The sequence below is a fragment of the Pseudophryne corroboree genome (assembly GCF_028390025.1).
Source record: "Pseudophryne corroboree isolate aPseCor3 chromosome 3 unlocalized genomic scaffold, aPseCor3.hap2 SUPER_3_unloc_1, whole genome shotgun sequence".
NCBI lineage: Eukaryota > Metazoa > Chordata > Amphibia > Anura > Myobatrachidae > Pseudophryne > Pseudophryne corroboree.
Genome location: NW_026967493.1, coordinates 7487610 through 7508761, shown reverse-complemented (window position 1 = coordinate 7508761; position 21152 = coordinate 7487610). Strand labels below are relative to the sequence as shown.

Sequence of the window (21152 nt, the reverse complement as noted above, 5' to 3'; positions counted from 1 at the left end):
TTTCATGAACTGACTAACCAACAAAGATTCAGCAGCATCTGCTTACCCTGAAAAGAGGCCTTATAAAGCAGGTGCTGTCCACGCCCCACTCAGACCTCACAGACTGTGAGCACAAAAACCAGCACCGGATCCCCTGCCGTGCACAGAGCCTATAACCACTGCACAGCAAAAGACCCGAACCGGAGTATCAGCTGCGCTCAGGTTACTCCACTAGCACTTGTCTCCCGGTTGCCATGACGACGTGGCAGCACAGGGCAGGAGACCCTAACAGTACCCCCCCTCTGACGAGGGGTCAAAGAACCCCTACCACCGGGTTTATCGGGGAACTGCGAGAAGAAAGAGCGTATCAGTCTGGGGGCATGAAGATCACAACTGCGCACCTACGACCGCTCCTCCGGGCCATACCCCTTCCAGTGCACCAAAAATGACAGCCGACCCCGAACCACCTTGGAGTCAAGAATCCTTTCAACAACAAACTCCCTCTGGCCACGTATCAGAAGAGGGGAAGGTCTTCCACTGGAAGAAGGATTACTAATCGCCCGTTTTAAAAGGGAACAATGAAATGTTTTATTGATACCCAAAGAACGGGGCAGATCTAACTGAAATGCCACCGGATTGATAACCCTGGTGATCTTATAAGGGCCGATGAACCGGGGGCCTAACTTATGAGATGGCTGTCTCAACTTCAAATTCTTGGTAGACAACCAGACGAAGTCTCCTAATTTGAAGCTGCAGGGTCTTTTCCGCTTATCAAAAACCCTTTTGGTCACTAATGACACAGACACAAGGGCTTTCTTCACTTTCCGCCAAATACCTCTAAGGACCGAAACCACAGAGGAACCACCAGGCGTGGAGTCCAGGGGGTCAAAAGAATTGGCCTTAGGATGATGCCCATACACACAAAGGAAGGGAGAGATCCCTGTAGCAGAGTGAGCCGCGTTGTTATAGGCAAACTCCGCCATGGACAGATGAGCAACCCAGTCAGTCTGACACTTGGAGACATAACACCTGAGGAACTGCTCCAAGGACTGGTTCACCCTTTCAGTCTGCCCATTAGACTGCGGATGGTAGCCTGACGACAAGCTGACAGAAATCTGGAGATCGGAACAAAATGCCCTCCAGAATTTGGCCACAAACTGGGATCCACGGTCAGAGACCACATCAAGTGGCAACCCGTGGAGACGCACAACATGCAGCATAAATAATTCAGACAGGCGTCTGGCTGATGGCAGCCCAACCAGTGGAACGAAGTGCGCCATCTTCGAAAACCTGTCAACGACAACCCAGATGGCTGTCATCCCCGAGGATTTGGGCAAATCCACCACAAAATCCATTGAAATGTGGGTCCATGGCTTAGATGGGATAGAGAGTGGATGTAATGGGCCAACAGGAACCCCTCTAGGAGTCTTATTTCGGGCACAGATGTCACATGCCCGAACCCACTGATCCACATCCTTAGCCACCGAGGGCCACCACACCGCCCTAGATAGAAACTCCCGAGTTCTGGCAATACCCGGGTGACCTGCCGACTTCTTGGCATGGAATTCCAGGAACACTCGCTGTCTTAACCAAGGAGGCACAAACAAAAGACCTACCGGAAGGTCTGGAGGAGCCTGCTCCTGTGCTCGAAGGACTAATGATAAGAGGTCCTGGGTAATGCCCACTTTAATACATGATGGGGAAACAATGGGCAACGGCTCCTCGGTGGTCTCCTGGATTGGAGCAAAACTCCGCGAGAGCGCATCAGCCTTGATGTTTTTTGACCCAGGGCGATATGTTATCAAAAAATTAAAGCGAGCAAAAAACAAAGCCCATCGTGCCTGCCTGGCATTGAGACGCTTCGCAGACTCTAAATATGCCAGATTCTTATGGTCAGTGAGAATTGAGACCACAAACTTAGCCCCCTCAAGCCAGTGTCTCCACTCCTCGAGTGCATCCTTAATAGCCAACAATTCCCGGTTACCCACGTCATAATTCATCTCGGCAGGCGAAAATTTACGGGAAAAGTAAGCACAGGGATGAAGGCGATTATCAGACACTCCCATCTGAGAAAGCACTGCCCCAATACCCATCTCAGAGGCATCCACCTCCACCACAAAAGGACGCTCTGGATCTGGGTGTCGCAGCACCTTGGCCGAAACAAATGCCCTTTTGAGACGGGCAAAAGCCGCTTTAGCCTCACAAGACCAGTGAGCAACATCCGCCCCTTTCGTAGTGAGTGCCACCAAGGGCGCCACTATAGACGAAAATCCAGCGATAAATCGTCTATAAAAATTCGCAAAGCCCAGGAAACGCTGAAGCGCCTTCAAACTAGTGGGCTGCACCCAATCCAGGACTGCCTGTACCTTGGAACCCTCCATTTGGAAACCTTCTGGGGAGATAATATATCCTAGAAATGCGATTTGCTGAACTTCAAATTCGCACTTCTCCAGCTTCGCCCCCAAGCCGGTGGTCTCTGAGTTTCTGGAGGACTAAGCGTACATGCTTCCGATGTTCCTCCAGGGAATGGGAGAAGATTAGGATGTCATCTAAGTATACAACTAAGAATCTATCCAAATATTCCCTGAGCACATCATTCATGAAATCCTGGAAGACTGCCGGGGCATTACAGAGCCCAAAAGGCATCACCAAATATTCATAATGCCCTGAGTGGGTATTAAAGGCAGTCTTCCATTCATCCCCCTCTCTTATTCGGATTAGATTGTACGCACCGCGTAGGTCAATCTTAGAAAAAATGGTGGCAGTACGAAGCTGGTCAAACAAGACCGAAATGAGAGGCAGTGGGTATGAGTTTTTAATCGTGATACGGTTCAATTCCCTGAAGTCGATGCAGGGTCGCAACGAACCGTCCTTTTTCCCCAAGAAGAAGAACCCCGACCCAACTGGAGACTGTGAAGGTCTGATAAATCCCTTAGCCAAGTTCTCCTGAATGTACTCTGCCATAGCCTGAGTCTCAGGACGTGACAGGAAGTACAACCTGCTCTTGGGAAGCTTAGCATTTGGCAACAAATCAATGGCACAGTCATAGGGGCGATGGGGAGGTAGTACCTCTGCAACTTTTTTGGAGAACACGTCCGCAAAATCTGCATAACACCCTGGCAATCCTGACAAACTTAGCTGCGAGAGCCTGACTGGAAGGCTCAAGCAACTCCTGAAACAATCAGTACCCCAACTAAGAATCTCCCCAGAGACCCAGTCAAATTGAAGATTGTGGACCCTTAACCAGGGTAACCCCAACACCAATGGGGCAAAAGTACAGACAGTCACATAAAAGGACAATTTTTCAGAGTGTGTGGCTTCAATAAACAAAGAAATCTGGCTAGTGCAAGAGGTAATTTTACCTTGGGATAATGGTTCCCCGTTTAACCCACAAATCTCAATTTCCGATGCCAAGGGTACTAAGGGAACAGAGTGTTTCAGGGCGAATTGGCGGTCCATAAAAACCCCGTCGGCCCCACTGTCCACAAAGGCCTCAGTCATGACAGTTTGACCGAGGATCTTCAAGGTCAGCGGAATGATAAAAGTCTTCTTGGGAAATTCTGACTTCTGGCCTGACAGGATATTTCCCATCACCCTCATGCCCTGAAGTTTTCCGGCTTTTCTGGGCATGATACTACCACATGACCTTTATTCCCACAGTACAAACACAACCCCTGCTGTCTCCTCCGCGTCTTCTCACGCGAGGAGAGGCGGGTAGCCCCAATCTGCATAGGCTCCTCAGAAAATTCCTCAGAGTCTGAGGTTCCCTTGGGAAGGAAGGAAATCTCAGTCTCCCTTTCAAGCCTACGCTCTCTCAGCCGTCTATCCACCCGGATGGATAACTGCATGAGCTGATCCAAGCTATCAGGCAAGGGATATTGTACCAGTTGGTCCTTTATCTGGTTAGAAAGACCTCTTCGGTACTGGTGTCTCAGGGCTGGGTCATTCCACTGGGTATCATGGGCCAACCTCCGAAACTCCGTACAGTAAACCTCAACTGGCCTTCGCCCTTGCTTAAGGATCGAAATCTGAGCCTAGGCTGAGGCCGTCTTGTCAGGGTCATCATACAACATGCCCAGTGCCGTAAAAAAAACATCAACACTTTTAAGCGACGGACAGTCAGGCTGCAACCCATATGCCCAGACCTGTGGGTCTCCTTGTAGCAAGGAAATCACTATGCCCACCCGCTGAATCTCCGACCCAGAAAAACGATCCGGGAGATTTACTTTCGGCTCCTTAACCCCTGCAGGTGCTGCTGCTGCGGGAGCTCCGCCAGCAGCCTGGGAGGTGTGCATTTTAATGGACAAATCATTAAATTGTCGAGTCAGGACCTGCACCTGATCGACCACCTGTTGCAACGTATTTTGAGGGGTATGCTCCATATTCCCACAAAATTTCAACAGGAGTATTAGGCTGCTTAATATGTTATGCACACCAGTGCCTGCAGGAAAGTACTGGTGTCAGAACTGTTATGCACTCCAGTGCCTGCAGGAATGTACTGGTGTTTGAACTGTTATGCAAAACAAATGGATACACAGACAGACTGGGGAATATGACATAACGTAAACAGAAGGTGATAGGGTAACAAAATACACACAAAGTGAACAGAGAAGCCCAGAGGCTAAGGAACTGGGTAACTCCCTTGTATTAGAACTGCTCAGATGGGAAAAGCAAGATGTTGTGTTTTAATACGTAGAGAACCCGAAATGCTGTTGCTAAGGGCAACAGCAAAACCCTAAAGGGTTACCAACGGGTGTGGCAGTAAACTCCTTGGTCAGAGATGGAATGATAGACACAAGGAGAGTCTCCACAATCCTAATTCTCACTTGCAGTGCACAGGTTCAGCTTACTGCCACTAAACTGACCCCTGACACCTAGCACAGTGAGAAAGGATTAGACAGGCAAGTCTTAGAATACAGCCGCAAACTTGCTAAGTTCACAGAGTAGTAACAGAACCCCAGCAAGCTAAACGACTGACTCCAGTCTTACTGCTAGGTCTGGATTGGCAGAGTGTAATACCAAATCCCCAGGCCTATTTGCAGTAAGCAACAAACAAATACAAAGCTACACAGTACTGACTAACTTTCATGAACTGACTAACCAACAAAGATTCAGCAGCATCTGCTTACCCTGAAAAGAGGCCTTATAAAGCAGGTGCTGTCCACGCCCCACTCAGACCTCACAGACTGTGAGCACAAAAACCAGCACCGGATCCCCTGCCGTGCACAGAGCCTATAACCACTGCACAGCAAAAGACCCGAACCGGAGTATCAGCTGCGCTCAGGTTACTCCACTAGCACTTGTCTCCCGGTTGCCATGACGACGTGGCAGCACAGGGCAGGAGAGCCTAACATGCGCCTGATAATACGGCGTCTTCTTATATTGAGAGGCGACCTGGGATACAAACGTGGATTTCCCAGCTGTTGCCGTGGCCACCAGGTCTGAAAGACCGACCCCAAATGACTCCTCCCCTTTATAAGGCAATACTTCCAAACGCCGTTTGGAATCCGCATCACCTGACCACTGTCGTGTCCATAACCCTCTTCTGGCAGAAATGGACAACGCACTTACACTTGATGCCAGTCGGCAAATATTCCGCTGTGCATCACGCATATATAGAAATGCATCTTTTAAATGCTCTATAGGCAATAATATACTGTCCCTATCTAGGGTATCAATATTTTCAGTCAGGGAATCCGACCACGCCAACCCAGCACTGCACATCCAGGCTGAGGCGATTGCTGGTCGCAGTATAACACCAGTATGTGTGTAAATACATTTTAGGATACCCTCCTGCTTTCTATCAGCAGGATCCTTAAGGGCGGACATCTCAGGAGAGGGTAAAGCCCTTGTTCTTACAAGCGTGTGAGCGCTTTATCCACCCTAGGGAGTGTTTCCCAACGCACCCTAACCTCTGGCGGGAAAGGATGTAATGCCAATAACATTTTAGAAATTATCAGTTGTTATCGGGGGAAACCCACGCATCATCACACACCTCATTTAATTTCTCAGATTCAGGAAAACTACAGGTAGTTTTTCCTCACCGAACATAATACCCCTTTTTGGTGGTACTCGTATTATCAGAAATGTGTAAAACATTTTTCATTGCCTCAATCATGTAACGTGTGGCCCTACTGGAAGTCACATTTGTCTCTTCACCGTCGACACTGGAGTCAGTATCCGTGTCGGCGTCTGTATCTGCCATCTTAGGTAACGGGCGCTTTAGAGCCCCTGACGGCGTATGAGACGTCTGGACAGGCACAAGCTGAGTAGCCGGCTGTCTCATGTCAACCACTGTCTTTTATACAGAGCTGACACTGTCACGTAATTCCTTCCAACAGTTCATCCACTCAGGTGTCGACCCCCTAGGGGGTGACATCACTATTACAGGCAATTTGCTCCGTCTCCACATCATTTTCCTCCTCATACATGTCGACACAAACGTACCGACACACCGCACACACACAGGGAATGCTCTGATAGAGGACAGGACCCCACTAGCCCTTTGGGGAGACAGAGGGAGAGTTTGCCAGCACACACCAGAGCGCTATATATATATATATATATAGGGATAACCTTATATAAGTGTTTTTCCCCTTATAGCTGCTGTATTTTTAATACTGCGCCTAATTAGTGCCCCCCTCTCTGTTTTCTGTAGTGTAGTGACTGCAGGGGAGAGCCAGGGAGCTTCCCTCCAACGGAGCTGTGAGGGAAAATGGCGCCAGTGTGCTGAGGAGATAGGCTCCGCCCCCTTCTCGGCGGCCTTATCTCCCGTTTTTCTGTGTATTCTGGCAGGGGTTAAAATTCATCCATATAGCCCTGGGGGCTATATGTGATGTATTTTCACCAGCCAAGGTGTTTTTATTGCTGCTCAGGGCGCCCCCCCCTAGCGCCCTGCACCCTCAGTGACCGAAGTGTGAAGTGTGCTGAGAAGCAATGGCGCACAGCTGCAGTGCTGTGTGCTACCTTGGTGAAGACAGGATGTCTTCTGCCGCCGATTTTCCGGACTTCTTCTTGCTTCTGGCTCTGTAAGGGGGCCGGCGGCGCGACTCTGGGACCGGACTCCATGGTTGGGCCTGTGTTCGATCCCTCTGGAGCTAATGGTGTCCAATAGCCTAAGAAGCCCAATCCACTCTGCACGCAGGTGAGTTCGCTTCTTCTCCCCTTGTTGCCAGCAGGTCTCACTGAACATAAAAAACCTAAAACTAAACTTTTCACTAAGCAACTCAGGAGAGCCACCTAGTGTGCACCCTTCTCGTTCGGGCACAAAAATCTAACTGAGGCTTGGAGGAGGGTCATAGGGGGAGGAGCCAGTGCACACCAGGTAGTCCTAAAGCTTTACTTTTGTGCCCAGTCTCCTGCGGAGCCGCTATTCCCCCATGGTCCTTACGGAGTCCCCAGCATCCACTAGGACGTCAGAGAAATTAATAACAAAGATAAAAACTGATTTCTTATTTGTCTACACCAAGTTTGTTTCTACGGTGCACATACAGCCATATTGGACACAGATGGACAGGTTCCCCAGCCACACCGGACACTGACAGGCTTTGTAAATAAAGTATATCATCCAGCTTATTATTATTATATGGATGTGCTCCTGCCAGGTGGATTGCCCTCTCTGCTGTTGTGAACATTCCTTAGTTCTGTAGGAAGTGTGTCTGTCTAAATCCTGCTGGCCCGCATCTGGTCTGGATGGCTGGAGCCAGGTGGCAAGTGGCTACAGCGGTCGAATAAGGGCTGGATGATCACAAGGAGTGATCATCCCAAGAACAAGGGGGCTTTAAAAGTGCCCAGTCACATCATATTATCAGTTGTAGGATGTAACCAGGTCAGTGCCAGCATGAAGTTGCGGGATTGGGCCCAGCGCAGTGAGGTTCAACCGCAAGGAAGTCGCAGAACAGGAAGGTTTGGTCAGAAGTGGATCTAATAGCCTCAAAGGACATTTCTACTGCTTGCATCCACCAAGAAGGCGGAGACATTGAGCTTATCACATGGGTAGAGGAGTAAAGAGGTAAACTCAGCAGCGCAGGTCTGCACATCACAGTGACTGGTCCTTGCTGGTCACATGCAGGAGTGTCTGTACTGCAGTGTGGGGAATCCCTGATACTGTAACTTTATTACTATTATTGTGAGCTGTGTAGTTTATGTATAATAATAGGGCGCTTCGTTAACCCACTATCTGCCTAGTGATTTATTTGAACCATTCTGAATAACCAGGGTGACGCGCCTAGGTGACCTCTGCCCTCTATGGGTACAGGCTCCACCCCCTGCGACATGAAGAGGTCACAGCACCAAAACAAGCCCCATATACAGCGGTGACCATCTTCCTATATGTCACATCCCATAGAGCTATTCCCAGGATAGCGGTGACAGAGGACAGACTGTTCCACCATACACCCCTGACCTCCCTGCAATAATAACAGCTGGCTCCCTGCAGTAAGAGGGGGATGTACTGGCAATATACAGGTTACACAGCACCAGCACATGTGTCACATCCCTGCTGCTCTCATACCACTTACATGGGTCATTAGTTATGCCCTGCAGTATGGTTGTGGGGAAATAAGTCATAGACAGGTAATAAGGGCTAATTATACCTGTGATTACCTTCTGCCAGTCACATGAATGTCTTCTTCCTCCCACTCATCTCTGACACGGAAATATTACTTCTAACTTCCGGTCTGCGCGGTCTACATTCTACTAGACTTCCTGTTTATGCGTTCCAATCCACATATTTCCAGTCTGTGCGTTTCACCTGGTTCCCGGGTTACAGTATAGGGAAGGGAAAGTGGTGTGTTATGGGAAATGAAGTTCAGCTCTTTATAAGTTCCGTTGATATTTTGTGACAGACAGACTTCAGCTCCCGGAATGCATTGCTATGATAAAACTAACAGACCTGTCACACCGTGCAATCTGTACTGTTACCGCATTACTCCGCCATCTGGTGTCTAACTAGAGAACTGCAGCTCTTCTCACTGGCCATTACAATAATAAGTCCCCAAGAGGTAGTGTCTAGATTCTCTTCGTGCAGAGGACATTTCCCATAACCCCCTGGGTCCATGTCACAATCTATTTGGAATAAAAAAGTGTGGCAAGTGGAGCGGAGCGAGACGCCGAGCCCGCGAGGGTCCAATGCTGCATAGAAAAAAATAAAAAATACCCCAAACGAACGGAGAATGAAGAAAACAGCTGTAAGGGCGTAAGTTGTTTCCTGCCCACTCATTTTGTCACGTCCAGGTCCTTTGCACGAAGGCAACATAGACACAACCGTCCCCAAGAGGGTCATTCAAATTTCAAACCCAAACGCAGATGCGCGTCTGTAAACTGCATTCGGGTGGTCTGCGCACGAGCACTGGGCGCAGAGCACGTGCACGGCCTTTCACATAGCGGTGATGCGGCTGTGGTGCGATTGACAGCGGCGGTCGTTCGCGGAGTGGCAACGCAGCATGGGGGAGGGGGCTGAATGTGGGCGAACCAGGAGCGTTTTTTTGGGCGGCTGCGTGACGTCACACATAGCCACTCCGATTACAAAATGGCAGCTGCCAGGGGTCAGCCTTAGTTTGATATGTTCCCTGACTGAACTCTGTCTATGGTGAGAGCGCCGTAATTCACTACCATTTACTGCTAACAATCGTGAACAAAGGGGTCACAGGTCCCCAATACCTTTATACAATTGCGCATAGGCAGAGCGATACCAATATCCTCCAGTGGTGCATGTAGAAAAATTTTCTTAGTGGTACCGATAGTAAAAATGGGTCTGGTCATGTGTCATAAGGGTGTGAGGTCACACAAAACTAGGGGAGTGGCTACATGACAATAGGAGCATGGCCACATTATGCCACACACCGTAATGCATACCCTCCAACTGTACCTTTTTAATAGGTACAGTACCTTTTTTTTATGGTCTGTACCGATTTTTGGCTCTCTAAACTTCCATTGAAAGTATAGGAAAAGGGGCGTGGTCACCCCTTTACCCCTTTTTCTAGTTTGTACCGATTTTTGTGTGTAAAATGTTGGAGGGTATGCGTAATGCCTTACATATTATGCCACACACAGTTATGCCACTGACATCAAATTATGTATCACACACAAAAATGCCCCTTATAAATTATGCGCTAGTGGTGGGCTGGTACTGGGTACCACCACCATATTTACTGAGTACTGAGTACCACCACCATATTTACTAAGTACTGAGTACCACCACCATATTTCTTAATGGAACTCCGTACCACCCTACTTTCAGCACTGATATCCTCACAGTCTGTGAGTAAGCCACCTACTTGGACAATTAATTCCAGAACCGTGGGCCTAATTCAGATCTAATCGCTTGCTAGCTAGTTTTGAAGCGCTGTGATCAGATAGTCACCGCCTATAGGGGAGTGTATTTTAGCTGTGCAAGTGTGCGAACGCGTGTGCAGCCACCCTGTACAAAAACAGTTTGTGCCGTTTCTGAGTAGGTCTGACCTTACTCAGCCGCTGCGATCACTTCAGCCTGTTTGAGGCCGGAATTGACGTCAGACACCCGCCCTGCAAACGCTTGGACACGCCTGCGTTTTTCCAGACACTCCCTGAAAACGGTCAGTTAACACCCACAAACGCCTTCTTCCTGTCAATCTCCTTGCGATCAGCTATTCGAATGGATTCTTCGTTAAATCCACCACAAAGCGATGATCCACTTTGTACCTGTGTGTCACGCCTGCGCATTGCAGTGCATACGCATGCGCAGAAGTGCCCTGAACGCTGCACAGCAAAAAACGCTAGCGAGCGAACAGATCTGAATTAGGCCCCCAATCCTTTGAAGAGATCGTTAGACCACTAAGCTATAAAACAGCAGACAATATGCAGGGAGCCACTGCAGCCGGGACTTAGTGCCGGACTACAGGACTTTGAGAGGAAGCGGAGCTGCTGCAGTGGGGACTATACAGGCTGCGGTGCTGCAGGGGGTGTGTGCATGGAACTACAGGTGCCTGCAGGGTGGCAGACTGCCAACCTAGTGCCAGCTAGTCCAGCTCCTGGTAGCCCCACCCTATTGCTGAGGGATGGCAGAAAGGAGCACTTGCATCCCGGGCTATGGCTGCAGTGCTCAGGGGCCATGGAGGAAGGAAACCCTCAGTACGCTGCAACATTGTGTTAGTGTTGCCCAGTGGGCACAATGTTAAAAATAAGTGTGCACATCCCATCAGACAGATTGAACAGATAAATAGATTTATATTATATTTCTTTACGTCCTAGAAGATACTGGGGTCCACATTAGTACCATGGGGGGGGGGGGGAATAGATGGGTCCACTAGGTGCTTTGGGCACTTTAAGAAATTAATAGTGTGGGCTGGCTCCTCCCTCTATTCCCCTCCTACCAGACTCAGTTTAGAAAATGTGCCTGGAGGAGCCGGTCACACTCAGGGAAGCTCCTGAAGAGAGTTTTTCTACATTTATTTTCTGTTTGTATTTTACAGGCAGGGCTGGTTGGCACCAGTCTGCCTGCTTCGTGCGACTTAGGGGAGAGAATAGCCCAACATCCTAAAGAGTTAATAGTCACGTTTCTCCACTGACAAGACACTGAGCTCCTGAGGGTCCTATTCACAAGCCCCACCACGGCGAGCTTACAGACCCGCAGTACGCCGCCACCCCTAACAGAGCCAGAAGTAAGAAGAGTGCTGAGTACATCGCCGGCGTCCCGGTTAGCAGGTCACCGGCGCTAATGGCAGCACAAGGGTAGGAGCGCAGCGCTGAAGCTGCGGCTCCAGACTTCAGTAACACACAGTGTATTCGCGGTGAGGAGCAAGCTGAACTCCATATCGATAACCGGCAGTGGAATGCAGACTTACAGGGGTCAAACCCACTAGTAAGCATAAAAAACACCTCAGGCCAGTATAAAAAAAAACACGGGAAGACCACGCGCCATTAAAAAGGAGGGGCTTCACTATGAGTGGATCCAGCAGCTCACCAGCGCCATTTTCTCTCTGCAGATCTCACTGAACAGTCTCACAGGGACAGCACAGCTCCTCCTTCAAGACTCCAGTTTACCTCAGCGGTATCAGTGTCAGACTCCGGAGCCTTACCTCCAGCGGGTGCTCCCGGAGGTTGCCCTCCTGCTGGTTTGTGCGGCTGCAGGGAGCCGCGGCGGGTCCTCCTGGACGGATGTACGGCTGCTGGGGGGCGGGTTTCTGGAGAGCCGGGTGCTGCGACGGGGATCGCTGCGGTAAGGTCCTCTAGTGGTGACACAGTATAGTGTGTCAGAGACAGAAGCTGGCTAAAGCTGTGTGCTAACAGCTGAGTATGTCTCCTGTGCTGGGGACAGCCATGTTGGAGACCAGAGTATTACCAATGAAGTTCCCATTCTGTGTCCAGCCAATCCTGCGTGTTCTCCCCTTACAATTGGGGCTGGCTCAGAGGGAGAGTGCCAATGCTTCAAGTTACCTCCTTGTGAAAGGTTCTCCAGCTCTGTGCTCCCAGGTTACTTCTGGTTCCCTGGTCCTGATTGCTCTCATCCATCGGTTACCTAGACGCTGCTGCAGTCCTGCTGTCTAAGTCCGTTGCCACTTGTGGAAACGCTCACGGGGTCCCAGGTCGTAGAGGAGGTCCAGGTGCTAACAGCGGATCTCGCAGACGTCTTCATTTCTTCAAAGTCCAAGTTCTTTAGCCTTGTCTTTCAATCACAAATCACAGTCTTCTTTTCTTCAAAGTCCAAGCTCTTCAGCCTTGTCTTTCAATCACAAATCACAGTCTTCATTTCTTCAAAGTCCAAGTTCTTCAGCCTTGTCTTTCAATCACAATCACAGTCCTCATTTCTTCGAAGTCCAAGTTCTTCAGTCTCATCTTTCAATCACAACCACAGTCCTCATTTCTTCAAAGTCCAAGTTCTTCAGCCTCGTCTTTCAATCACAAACCACAGTCTTCATTTCTTCAAAGTCCAAACTCTTCAGCCTCGTCTTTTAATCATAAAATACATTTTTCAGTTCTTCTGTACCGGAGTTCTTCAGCTTCACTCTTCAAGTTATTTAACCATAGACTCTAATTCTTCCAGTTTCTTCAATTTCTCCAATATTCGTGTACAGCCTGTTATTCATTAAAACTAGTTAATTTCCTACGGAGTCCTCCCTTTCTTTACGCCCTCCAGCCAACGTTAACTGTAAGTTTGGCCTCCACCCCATGAGGAGGTATTACATACAGCCACCTCATTTACTCTCCTCACAAGTAGCTGTCCCTTCAGCCAAAACTCGGTTGTCGGAAGCCCAACTTACGCCGAGTGTGACAGTAAGCACTGGCCCAATGGAGACGGCAAGTGAGCAGGCTACCGGGGGCGATGCCTCTGTGGATATTCTGACTAGTCTAAATAAACAGGAGGCCATGCAGGCACAGATTGTACAGTTCATACAGAATATGTCCACTTGTTTGGATTCTCTTCATGCAGCCTTATCCACATCTCGGACTCCGGCTCCAGCTTCCAATCCGCCAGCACCTAATCCTCTAGTGTCGATTCCAGTTCCTCGTTTACAACTACCGCCACCCAGTAAATTTGACGGTAGTCCAAAGCAATGCCGTGGGTTCCTCAATCAATGCGAGAGCCAGTTTGAGCTTCAGACAGCTAACTTTCCATCTGATCGGACCAAAATCGCATACATCATTTCACTTCTGACCAGACAGACTCTGGATTGGGCTAGACCCTTGTGGGAGAGACCTGATCCCATACTCTCAAATTACCCGGAATTCGTGGCAACATTTCGTAAAATCTTTGACGTGCCATGCCGAACCACCTCTGCCTCTTTGGAGATTCTGCGTCAGGGAACCTGTTCCATCGCCCAGTACGTGATCCAATTCCATACTCTGGTGGTCATTCTGAGTTGATCGCTCGCTAGCAGTTTTTAGCAGCCGTGCAAATGCTATGCCGCCGCCCACTGGGAGTGTATTGTAGCTTAGCAGAAGTGCGAACAAAAGGATCGCAGAACGATACAAATTTATTTTGTGCAGTTTCTGAGTAGCTCTAAACCTACTCAGTGCTTGCGATCACTTCAGACTATTTAGTTCCTGTGTTGATGTCACAAACACGCCCTGCGTTCGCCCAGCCATACCTGCATTTTTATTGGCATGCCTGCGTTTTTATGAACACTCCCAGAAAACGGTCAGTTGACACCCAGAAACTCCTACTTCCTGTCAATCACTCTGCAGTCAGCAGTGCGACTGAAAAGCTTCGCTAGACCCTGTGTGAAACTACATCATTCGTTGTAATAGTACGTTGCGCGTGTGCTTTGCACCGCATACGCATGTGCAGAAGTGCCTTTTTTTTGCATCATCGCTGCACAGCGATCGAATGCAGCTAGCGATCAACTCGGAATGACCACCTCTGTCTTCCGAAGTGGGCTGGAATGAAGAGGCTCTCATTACCGCCTTTTGGAACGGTCTCTCCGACAAAGTTAAAGATGACCTGGTTACTCAGGATGTTCCAGCTAAGCTCGATCATATAATTTATGAAACAAGATTGATCTGAGATACAAGGAGCGCTCTCTTGAGAGAACAAGGTTCGAGCGACCCAAATCTCGGGCCTGCCACATTCCCAGACCATCCTCACCGCCTACTGAAGAACACATGCAGGTCAACCGCTCTCATCTCACCAATGAGGAACGTCAAAGACACAGACAGGGCAACCTCTGCATGTATTGTGGGGCGACCGACCACTTCGTTAAGTCTTGTATTCAGTGACCGGGAAACTCCTGCTCCCAGCTTACGCAGGAGAGGTTAAGCTAGGAGCATTCCCCAACCAATTTATCAGGAAGGAATCACTATTGGCTGTATGTCTGGAACTTCCCTCTACCTCCCTTCATGTTGCAGCACTTTTGGATTCTGGAGCTGTAAAAAGTTTCATTACTTCTGCCTTAGTCCGACAGTCTGAAATACCAACCATTCGTTTGGAGCAAGCTATTTCTATCACCGCGTTTGACGGAAGTTATATCCCTGAAGGGATCATCACCCACCGTACGGTTCCTCTGAAGATGAAAGTTGGTATTCTCCATTCTGAAGCTGTCTCTTTCCTGGTAATTTCCAAAGCCTATCAAAAAATAATCCTAGGATTCCCATGGTTACAGGAGCACAACCCCCGCTTGGATTGGCAAACTATGGATGTACTCGCTTGGGGGGAGTCGTGTTCACAAAACTTTTTATCCACCATCAAGCCACTCCTTTCCCTATACTCCACTGATCTCCCAGATGCCTATCAGCCCTTTCTGGATGTCTTCAGTAAGCAGGGGGCAGATACCTTGCCTCCCCACCAAAGTTGGGACTGCCCTATCGATTCATTGCCTGGTAAAACACCTCCCAGAGGCCGAACGTACCCTTTATCTCTCCCAGAAACCCAAGCGATGTTTGAGTATATACAGGAGAATTTGGCCAAAGGGTTCCTTCGCCCTTCCTCTTCTCCAGCCGGGGTGGGGTTTTTCTTTGGTTAAGAAGAAGGACGGGGGCCTACGGCCTTGCATCGACTACCGGGGCCTCAATGATTTTATAGTTAGGAACAGATACGCCTTGCCCTTGGTTCCTGAACTATTTGACCGAGTAAAGGGGCTACCATTTTCACCAAATTGGACCTGTGTGGAGCTTATAACCTTATACGCATTCGCACGGGAGATGAGTGGACGTCTGCGTTCAATACTCGCGATGGGCATTACGAATATCTGGTGATACCCCTTGGCTTATGCAATGCTCCAGCAGTCTTCCAGAATAATGTCAACAAATTATTTCTAGTTCTCCTCTATAAGTGCCTGTTTGTGTATCTGGACAATATCCTAATATTTTCCAAAGATCTAAAGGTCCTTTGGGAACAGGTCAGAGAAGTCTTGAAACGTCTAAGGAAAAATCAACTCTTTTGTAAACTGGAGAAGTGCACGTTTGAGGTTTCCTCCATCCCCTTCTTAGGTGACATCATTTCCAGGAGGGAATTACAGATGGATCCTGCCAAAGTCCCAGCAATCAGAGATTGGACCCTTCCTACCACTCTGAAAGGAATCCAGCATTTTTTGGGCTTTGCCAATTTCTATTGGAAGTTCATTAAAGGTTACTCCTCCATCATTGCTCCGATTACAGCACTAACAAGAAAAGGGTCTAATTCTGCAGCTTGGCCACCTGAGCCACTAAAAGCCTTTTCGTTTCTGAAAGAGGCCTTCATGTCAGCTCCTATCTTTTGGCAACCTGATCTCAGTTGTCCTTTTCAGGTAGAGGTGGATGCTTCTTCAGTAGGAGTGGGGGCCGTCTTATCCCAGTTCTTCGAGGATCAGAAAGCTCATCCTTGTGCTTATTTTTCCCAAAGATTTTCTCCGGCAGAACAAAACTACACCAATGGGGAACATGAATTGCTTGCCATAAAATTTGCTTTTAAAGAGTGGAGGTACTTGCTGGAAGGAGCTCAGCACCTAATCTCTGTAACCACAGATCACAAAAATCTTTTATATCTTCAGACCGCCCAATGGTTAAACCCACGGCAAGCCAGGTGGGCACTCTTCTCCAGTTTTTCTTTCAAGCTCAGTTATCATCCAGGGTCTCTTAATCGGAAAGCAGATGCACTTTTTCGTTCATTGAATTCAGATGAGTCCACAGAACTTCCGGACAGACAATTCATCCTAGATCCTGCCTCCTTTGCTGCAACTCGTACTACTTCACTTCCTCCACCGGGAAGAACCTTCATTGCACCAGAACTCCGAAAAAGACTGCTCACGTGTGCTCATACTTCACCTTGTATAGGACACGCAGGTAGCCTCAAGACTCTTAAGTTCATCCAATGTTCCTATTGGTGGCCTCATCTGAAGACGGATGTTTTGGAATACAAAGCTGCCTGCCCAAAGTGCGCCAAACATAAAAGTCCAAGAGGATCACCATCTGGTCTTCTTTTCTTCATCCACTATCGGTTCCACAAAAACCCTGGACACACATCTCCATGGATTTTATAACTGACCTTCCTGTCTCCAGAGGACGAAACACCATTTGGGTCATTGTGGACCGATTTTCCAAGAGGGCGCATTTTGTCCCACTCACAGGCCTTCCAACAGCTCCACAGCTATCGAAATTGTTCATATCAGACATCTTCTGGTTACATGGACTTCCACAAGAGATAGTTTCCGATTGAGGGCCTCAATTTGTGGCTAAAATCTGGAGAGCACTGAGTTCAGCCTTTGAAATGGAATTAAGTTTCTCCTCTGCATACCATCCCCAATCGGATGGCCAGACTGAGAGAGTGAACCAAGACTTAGAGACTTTCCTACGACTTTTCATGTTTTCTTCTCAGGACGATTGGCTGGACTATCTTCCATTTGCTGAATTTGCTCACAATAATCTTTACCATTCTGCTACCCATTCCACACACTTTTATGTGAATTATGGGCTTCATCCACATGTTACTGTTTTCCAATCTCTTCCAGCTCTCGCAGTACCTGCCGCAGAGTTAGCCCTTCAGCAATTCACTAAGATGTGGAGACAAGTTCATGAGGCTTTGCTTAAAACATCCAATAAATACAAATTTTTGCAGATCGGAAACGGAAGGCTGTCCCTAGTCTCAAAGTGGGGGATCAAGTCTGGATTTCTATTCGAAACTTAAGACTCAAAGTCCCTTCCAAGATATTTGCCCCCAGATTCATTGGACCATATCCTATTGAAAATGTACTGAATCCAGTAGCATACAAGGTTACATTGCCTCTGTATTTGAACATCCCAAATGCATTTTACATCTCTTTACTGAAGCCTCTCATACTTAACCGTTTTCGGGCTATGCTCCCTAGACCTCCAAAGGTGCAAGCTGCTCAAGGAGAAGAATTTGAAGTTAATAGGATCCTTGACTGTCGTAAAAGATATGGTCGTCTCCAAAGAAGAGGATGTCCGCGCTCCAAGATTAGTTTGGGCCTTTCATACCAAGAATCCGATGAAAGCACAAAGGTGTTCAGAGCCCACCCTAAAAAGGGGGGGGGTACTGTGAGGCTCTGGAGCCTTACCTCTAGAGGGTGCTCCCAGGGGTTGCCCTCCCGCTGGTTGGCGCGGCTGTGGCGGCAGGTAGCTGCTGGCGACGGGTCCTCTCGGACGGATGTACGGCTGCTGAGGGCCGGGGGTCTGGAGAGCCAGGCGCTGTGGCGGGGATCACTGTGGTAAGGTCCTCTAGTGGTGACACAGTATAGTGTGTCAGAGACAGTAGCTGGCTAAAGCTGTGTGCTAACAGTTGAGTATGTCTCCTGTGCTGGGGGAAGCCATGTTGGAGACCAGAGTATTACCAATGAAGTTCCCATTCTGTGTCCAGCCAATCCTGCATGTTCTCCCCTTTCAAAAGGGGGCTGGCTCAGAGGGAGAGGGCCAGTGCTTCAAGTTACCTCCTTGTGAAAGGTTCTCCAGCTCTGTGCTCCCAGGTTACTTCTGGTTCCTGCTGTCTAAGTCCGTCGCCACTCGTGGAAGCGCTCACTGGGTCCCAGGTTGTAGAGGAGCTCCAGGTGCTAACGGCGGTTCTCGCAGACGTCTTCATTTCTCCCAAATCCAAGTTCTTCAGCCTCATCTTTCAATCACAATCACAGTCCTCATTTCTTCAAAGTTCAAGTTCTTCAGCCTCGTCTTTCAATCACAAACCACAGTCTTCATTTCTTCAAAGTCCAAACTCTTCAGCCTCGTCTTTTAATCATAAAACACAGTCTTCAGTTCTTCTTTAACGGAGTTCTTCAGCTTCACTCTTCAAGTCATTTAACCATAGACTCTAATTCTTCCAGTTTCTTTAATTTCTCCAATATTCGTGTACAGCCTGTTATTCATTAAAACTAGTTATCTTCCTACGGAGTCCTCCCTTTCTTTACGCCCTCCGGCCAACGTTAACTGTAAGTTTGGCCTCCATCCCATGAGGAGGAATTACATTCAGCCACCTCGTTTACTCTCCTCACAGGTAGCTGTCCCTTCAGCCAAAACTCTGTTGTCGGAACCCCAATTTACGCCGAGCGTGATAGTAAGCACTGTCCCAATGGATCCGGCAAGTGAGCAGGCTATCGGGGGCGATGCCACTGTGGATATTCTGACTAGTCTAAATAAACAGGAGGCCATGCAGGCACAGATTGTACAGTTTATGCAGAATATGTCCACTTGTTTGGATCCTCTTCACGCAGCCTTATCCACATCTCGAACTCCGGCTCCAGCTTCCAATCCGCCAGCACCTAATCCTCTAGTGTCGATTCCAGTTCCTCGTTTACAACTACCGCCACCCAGTAAATTTGACGGTAGTCCAAAGCAATACCGTGGGTTCCTCAATCAATGCGAGAGCCAGTTTGAGCTTCAGTCAGCTAACTTTCCATCTGATCGGACCAAAATTGCATACATCATTTCACTTCTGACCGGACAGACTCTGGATTGGGCTAGACCCTTGTGGGAGAGAGCTAATCCCATACTCTCAAATTACCCAGAATTCGTGGCAACATTTCGTAAAATCTTTGACGTGCCATGCCGAACCACCTCTGCCTCTTTGGAGATTCTGCGTCAGGGAACCTGTTCCATCGCCCAGTACGTGATCCAATTCCATACTCTGGTGGTCATTCTGAGTTAATCGCTCGCTAGCAGTTTTTAGCAGCCGTGCAAATGCTATGCCGCCGCCCACTGGGAGTGTATTGTAGCTTAGCAGAAGTGCGAACGAAAGGATCGCAAAACGATACAAATTTATTTTGTGCAGTTTCTGAGTAGCTCTAAACCTACTCAGTGCTTGCGATCACCTCAGACTATTTAGCTCCTGTGTTGATGTCACAAACACGCCCTGCGTTCGCCCAGCCATGCCTGCATTTTTATTGGCATGCCTGCGTTTTTATGAACACTCCCAGAAAACGGTCAGTTGACACCCAGAAACTCCTACTTCCTGTCAATCACTCTGCAGTCAGCAGTGCGACTGAAAAGCTTCGCTAGACCCTGTGTGAAACGACATAGTTCGTTGTAATAGTACGTTGCGCGTGTGCATTGCACCGCATACGCATGTGCAGAAGTGCCTTTTTTTTGCATCATCGCTGCACAGCGAACGAATGCAGCTAGCGATCAACTCGGAATGACCACCTCTGTCTTCCGAAGTGGGCTGGAATGAAGAGACTCTCATTACCGCTTTTTGGAACGGTCTCTCCGACAAAGTTAAAGATGACCTGGTTACTCAGGATGTGCCAGCTAAGCTCGATCATATAATTTCTTTATGAAACAAGATTGATCTGAGATACAAGGAGCGCTCTCTTGAGAGAACAAGGTTTGAGCGACCCAAATCTCGGGCCTGCCACACTCCCAGACCATCCTCACCGCCTACTGAAGAACACATGTGTTAGGCACCGGGGTCCGCTTGTCTGCGCGGCCCGGCGCCTAGCAACTAGGGATGCCGTGCGCGTACAGCCGCCGGCTCCCTAGCAACGCTAGACGCCGTGCGCGCTGAGCCGCACGGACCCTAGCAACGGGGACACCATTGGCGGACCGCGTTCCACGTTGCTGGGTCCTTTGAATTAATAGGTGCACCTGTTCTCTGGTCGTGCAGCAAGGCAGCTGCACGGCATTGATTCTAATCAGCCCTGTCAGCAGCTGATTGGAGGACTCCTGATTAAATACACTCCCAGGGCTTCTCACAGACGCCGGTAATAGCTTCCTGCATGCGGTCTTGTTTGCTGAGAGTCTGTTTCCAGTCCTGCTGTATCTGGTCATTCCAGTCCTCTGAAGTCCTGTACTCGGGAGTTGTCATCTCGTCCCTGGAGTCCTGACTGATCACCGTTTAACATCCCGTGGTGTTCGTGAGTCGCGGCTCTGCCGTGTGTAGCGGCTCGGCCGCTTTACCTTTTATACTTTGTGTTTGGAGCATTGGCGGAGGGTTCCGTTTCCACAGATCCACTCTGGTATTCGGCGGTGCCGGGTAGGAGTATTGGACAAGTGGATTTTGGTTGTCCTTTTCCCTGGCGGTTTCTCCGCACATACTTTAGGTTTTAGTTAGCTTGTAGCCCCTGGCCAGGTTGTCTAGTTAGAGGGCCTCTTGTTATCATCCTGTCTCGGATTTCCCTTTGTCTCTCACTAAGACCGGGGGGCATCGGAGTTGGGCAGACATAATCCGCCCTTCAAACGCGGCTGCCATGGGCTCAAGAAACCATAGTCTCGCAAGGGATTTCTGACAGCACGGGTGAGACAACAGAGTTAGGGCACCAGGGGCTATTATTCTTTCCTGC

At 48.9% G+C, this 21152-nt stretch overlaps 1 protein-coding gene across 1 annotated transcript in view; it reads right to left on the bottom strand.

The window, feature by feature from the left end:
* Positions 1-21152, bottom strand: part of LOC134983104 (oocyte zinc finger protein XlCOF7.1-like) — a 163768-nt gene that overhangs the window by 30515 nt on the left and 112101 nt on the right. Inside the window, exon 12 of the mRNA XM_063948805.1 lies at positions 6946-7243. Within this exon, the coding sequence (XP_063804875.1) occupies positions 6946-7243 (298 nt within the window). The remainder of the gene's footprint in view (positions 1-6945; positions 7244-21152) is intronic.